Source organism: Triticum aestivum, chromosome 7B (genome assembly GCF_018294505.1).
Source record: "Triticum aestivum cultivar Chinese Spring chromosome 7B, IWGSC CS RefSeq v2.1, whole genome shotgun sequence".
In the NCBI taxonomy this organism is placed as follows: domain Eukaryota; kingdom Viridiplantae; phylum Streptophyta; class Magnoliopsida; order Poales; family Poaceae; genus Triticum; species Triticum aestivum.
Window position 1 is genome coordinate 126968111 of NC_057813.1, and position 5547 is coordinate 126973657.

Sequence of the window (5547 nt, forward strand, 5' to 3'; positions counted from 1 at the left end):
GTGACCGCCTCACCGAAGTCGGCAGCCGAGGGGGAGGGGCCCGCTCCGTCAATTTCTGATCTCTCTGCCTGCGGCCGAGTAAACAACAGAACGTGCGGTACTAGAGGAGTACCAGCCACCACGTTGAAAATATCGTGCTGTCTAACCATTGTATAATCTCCGTCGACCAGCTCACAAGCACGTGTTCTTCGTGCCAGAGACGGCCAGGAAGAAATACCCCACCACGCCCCCCACATTCGACAGCAACAGCCCACAGGAGAGGACACGCTGCGATTCCTATAAAGCAAACCCATCAATTTCTTTCTTTCCTCCAACCCGATCAAGCAGAGCCTCCCCTCCCCACTGCGACACTTCAAGCTCGCTAGGCTTCAAGAGCGTACAGGGAGACCGATCGATCGAGCGAGCGAGCGGCTAGAATGGCGGCGACAGGGAGCGCTAAGAGCCGACGGTTCGCCGCAGCGTGCGGCGTTCTCAGCCGCTGCATCAAGGCGGCGGAGGCGCGGCCGGTGGCTCTCCCCCTCATGCCCGGAGCGGAAGTTCCCGCGCTGCAAGACGAGCACGTGGTGGGTCCTGCGCCGGAGCACGCGCAGATGACCATCTTCTACGGCGGGCGGGTGCTGGTGCTGGACGAGGTCCCGGCCGACAGGGCCGCCGAGCTGCTCCGTGTCGCTGCCGCAGCAGGCACCAAGAGAGGGGACGGCGACCTGCCCATGGCGAGGAAGGCGTCGCTGCAGAGGTTCATGGAGAAGCGCAAGGGAAGGCTCGCCGAGCGCGCCGTCCCCTACAGCAGGCCCGACGGCAACGCGGCCTCCTGTAACCGTCTCACGCTCACGCTCTGATTCGTGTTCATGCGTGGTAGAGTAGCTTGAGTAGTTTACGGTCCATGTAAATGTGTGGCTGTTGTTGGAGTCCAAATTCTGAATTATGATGAGAAAATATTGTTGTCGTTGTTTTGACCAACAGATCATGGCGAATTGGCTTGACTGGCTTCTTTTATTTATGACCAATCCATGGTCTTCTTTTTTTCCAATCCATGGTCCTTATTTTTTTGGGAGGGTTAAAAGCAATCCATGGTCTTTGCTTCACATGCGCGATGACTTGCTACTATTCCCCACTTGGCCGTGTGTGCAGATAGACACCATGCTAGAGCATATATATAACCAGGGGCGGACCCAGGACAAAAATAACCCGGGGTCCCATCTCTATCACATATATGTCGATATCAAGTAATTATATAGATAAAAGTAATACACTTATAACAATACAATATACCAAGAATACGATATAACGTTGAATATGCTTACCAGAGATACAAAATAATGAGTTTCACTTGAAAATATTACTTGATAGCAGGAAATTGAACATTGTAGAAGAACCGAAGTGTCCAAGATTATGAATAAAGTATAACCGATAACAAGAAAATGCAATACTAGATCTTGATTGCCTACAAATCAAAAGAAACAAATCCACTTAGTAACATATTAATTACAGTTATGCAATAGTAAGTCCGATAAACCAAGGGATAGACAATATGTTTTATTGTCTCTATTTTTGAGAGAGCTCACAAATATTACTTAAACCCAGAGGAGCGATCATCTGCTCGGACACAACAATGTAAAGATGAAGGTGATGTCTAAGGTCGCTGAGTTCTCCATCATCAAAATCTTTTGGATAAAATTTAGGAAGACTCATCAAATGCACTATGTTAAAATCACGAAATAATTCATTTGGGCTTGAAGTCGCCAAGCGAGCAAGCAGTTCAGAATTTTTCTCCGCGAAGCTATTGTCAAGTTCTTGAAGCAACCAATCAATAACATCATTAAAACAATCCACTTAAGAATAAGTACAAGGTTGAGAAGGCCCATTGGCAAAATATTTCCGTCTTACCAAATCTTGCCGATTTGGATGATACTCGTCAATGCTTCTCCTTATACCTCGATCAAATTTAATTTCTTCTTCCCAATTGATCTCTTTTTCAGCTTGAAATGAATTCCTTGTATTATTGGGAGAACTCCATATCTGGAGGCATCATTTTGTCCATGTGGTGATGGCGGGGCCGAGACATCAATCTGTTCATCCGGTGAGGCATTACTTTGTCCATCTGATGGTGGCGGGACATAGACATCATTCTGATTATGTTCGTGTGACGGACCAACATTTTCATCTTCAACTGAGGTTCTCCTCTTTTTTAGAAGCTTTCCATAAACTGAGATTCACCTGAAATTTGTAATTTATATAGATAATTAAAAAATTTGCAAGGAAGAAAAGAACTATGAATCATGTATACACACTGAATACTTGAATGTAACATAAAACTTACTTGATATTGTGCTGGCGTGCTAGAGTGTTGCAATATTGGTCTCTACTCGGTGCACAATTATTTAAAATAGTCCAATTATCCAATACAATCAAAATCTCTAGTTTTATTCAGTAGCCCTAATTCCCTAGGGTTAGAGAAAAAAATCTATAATTAGAACCAGATATGCAATAGAGGCTGAGGCATACCGCATTGGGTTTGGGGACCGATGCAGCGTACCTGTTTCTTCTTTTCTCCACTGATTCGACGACTTGCCTTGATATGGCGATAGGCGGCGAGTACGGCGTACGGGGGGATACGGACGGAAGCGAAAGGTCAAGGGCACAAAGCGCAGCGTGGAGCAGACGAACAGGAAAGCACGTATCGATCTATGGATCGATCGATCTACGGCGCGCATCTAGACAGGTTGGACTGGGCCTTCGTCACGCGCCGAGCTGCACTTGCGTTGTGCTGGGTAGAGCCTGGTTTTGTACGGGTGTCCCTCTAGAAAAATTAGGGGTGTCCCAGTGTACGTGGGTTCTATAGTTACAAGTTAAGACATTTTTTTTGCGAACCAACCTGTGGTTGAGATGGTTAGGTGGACAGTGGTATCCTCAACCCACCAGGGTTCAAATCCTGGTGCTCGCATTATTCCTGAATTTATTTTAGGATTTCCGGCGATGCGCTTTCAGTGGGAGGAGACGTTCCCGTCGACGACGAGGCGCCTACGGTGGCTTCGTAAATCTCAAGATGATATGCCGGCTCAGTCTCTCGGAGATGCTCATAGGGGTAGGGTGTGCGTGTGTGCGTTCATAGGGATGAGTGTATGCGCATGTATATGAGTGCCTGTGTCTGTACTGATGCTCAAAAAAAAAGTTAAGACATTTTTTTACGTGGTGTCCTGTGCTACCTGCTGGCACAACATGGGCTCGCCCCTACAACCATACTTGGTAAATCCGGCCACCTATATGCTTATAGGCACGTCTGCGGACAGCGCCGCCGACCCCTCATATGTTGCACCGCACACCCACATACCTCATATTTCGATCCTCATATTCATGTAATCCATGCATGTTGATCATACGATACAAATCGTGCGAATTCAACAGTTCAAAACAAAGCAAAGCAAATCATAGAACAACAAACCGGATGTGCCAAAATGAAATCAATGTCCGAGCATGACGGATGGCTTCGATCCCTGGCCGAGCGCCTGCTCCGAGCGGAATGCGTCCTGCTCCAGACAGAGTGCGTCCTGCTCGTCCTGCTCTGCCTGCATCCAGGCTACCTCCTCCGCCTACATCCGTGCCGCAGCTGCCCTCGCCGCCTCGTGTGGGGGGTCCGGGCGTGGCGAAGGTGACAACTGGTCCACCATGTCCGAACCTCCCTGCGACGCCACCGCCGTCCGCCGCCTCCCTCTCTAGCTGCCGGCGTCGCCGCAACTTTTGAGCGACGTTGTCTGCCTTGCAAGTCGGAGCCGAGGAAGTGACGCCGATGAACGAGGCGGGGACAGCATCTCCGTCACAGCGGTCTGGGTCAAGCTGGATGACATCTCCGGCTGTGGATCGGGACCGGTGGCGAGGATTGGGAGCAAGGGTGAAGGACGACGAGGGTCCGGACGCGGAAAAGGTTGGAGGGCAGCGGGAGGAGCAGGGAGAGTTTGGTGGATTTGGTGCAATTTTTGGTGGGGTCGAGCTGTCGGGTCCGACGTGACGGGGTTGCCCGGGCGCCCCATATTTGGGTTGGATATGGGTGACGTCGGTCAGTCCAGTCGTTTGAGACACGTTTAAGGAGTCCGTCTACTTCGAAAGAACATGATCGATCAGTGACCGGGCGGCTGGCCCGGACGTATGAGGCGGGTTTGAGACGCCCGGCTGTAGATGCTCTTAGTCCATCTATAATTGGAGCCCTCAAACATCCCATCAAACAGTCCGGTCATTGTCCAAACAGGACAAAGAATAAAATAGCAACCCAACCATAATTCTCATTTTGTCCGGGCATAATTGGGCAGTCCACAAATCCTCATATCCAAGCCATATATGAGGAGGATATAGAATGTTCGGGCAGTGTTATGTAAGATTTGGCCCACTGCCGACCACCTATTCTCTTCCTTTATTCTTTTTTTTTTCTCTCTCTCTTTCTCTTCAACAAATCTCTATCGATCATATGCATGTGACCGTGCAACACGAGGATAATATAAGGAATGTGGTTGTTTTGCAAGGAAAGTGAGTGTCCAAAACGGACATGCCTGGGCACTGGTCGGCACATCCACGAATGTATGGGGAGCGAAATTAAGCAATTATGGTACGGTGTCATTGGGCACTGGCATGTACATACAAGCGTTCATATGCCCCCCACATTTTCGCCGAGTACTCTTATGCCCATGGGACCTACTTCACTGCAACATAAGTAGTACCGTAAAACTTTATTAAGTAAATATAGTGTAATCCAAAATCATGTGCTTCCAAATAGATATTTGGGATGAGACATGTCGAATCCGGTTCTTAATTAATAGTCCCTTCGTCTCAAAATAAGTATCGTTGATTTAGTACAACTTTGTATAAATCAGTGACACTTATTCTGTGTATATAAATAGAGGAAATGGGTATTTACCAACAACAAACATGGCATGAACGATAACAAGAAAAAAAATGGTTCTAGTGATTATTTTGCAAGCACAAAATCTACGCCAAGGTCCCACTTTTGATCGCACGATGACATCGATAACAACAAAAAGGTATTCTAGAGAGAGTAATGCTAGAGATACGAATCCATTTAACGGATTCTAATTAGGCATGAGTTTTTGGTTGCATAGGGGGGTGGGGGGATTCAGAGAGAGGGAAGAGGAGGAGAGAATTTAATGAAATTTTTCCTAAAACATTTGTAAATCATCCATGGATGTAGGATTCTTGTTGTCCAAAATATTAAAGAACCTCCGCAAAAAAAAGAAAACATCGTCAAGGCGGTGGATGCCACCTGCCCATGGGATGGGAGGCATTGTTGCAAGGCTTACACTCTTATTCGGTTACCGTCTCGTGCTTAGGATCTGATTCGTGGCCAAGATCATGTGTTAAATGATAAATTTCTTTGAAGTACTGTAGTGTTGAATGTATATAGTAGAAATATTTGGAGATAATTAGATCCTCCAAAATTCTGGCCCAAAATATTAAGCTAAAAACGAATAGAACCAGGCTAAAGTGGGTATCTGATTTATTCATAAGCAGGGACGAGGAGATGAGATGCAAATTTAATCT

At 47.1% G+C, this 5547-nt stretch overlaps 1 protein-coding gene across 1 annotated transcript; it reads left to right on the forward strand.

Moving 5' to 3' along the window:
* Positions 1 to 297: 297 nt before the first annotated feature.
* LOC123159903 (protein TIFY 11e-like) lies at positions 298 to 996 on the forward strand. The gene has a single exon (XM_044577711.1). It carries the CDS (start codon positions 417 to 419, stop codon positions 837 to 839), a length of 423 nt encoding a protein of 140 aa, XP_044433646.1. The 5' UTR covers positions 298 to 416; the 3' UTR covers positions 840 to 996.
* Positions 997 to 5547: the final 4551 nt, after the last annotated feature.

Excerpts from the sequence above, each read along its gene's own strand:
- LOC123159903 (XM_044577711.1), top strand. The coding sequence starts at position 417 with ATGGCGGCGACAGGGAGCGCTAAGAGCCGACGGTTCGCCGCAGCGTGC.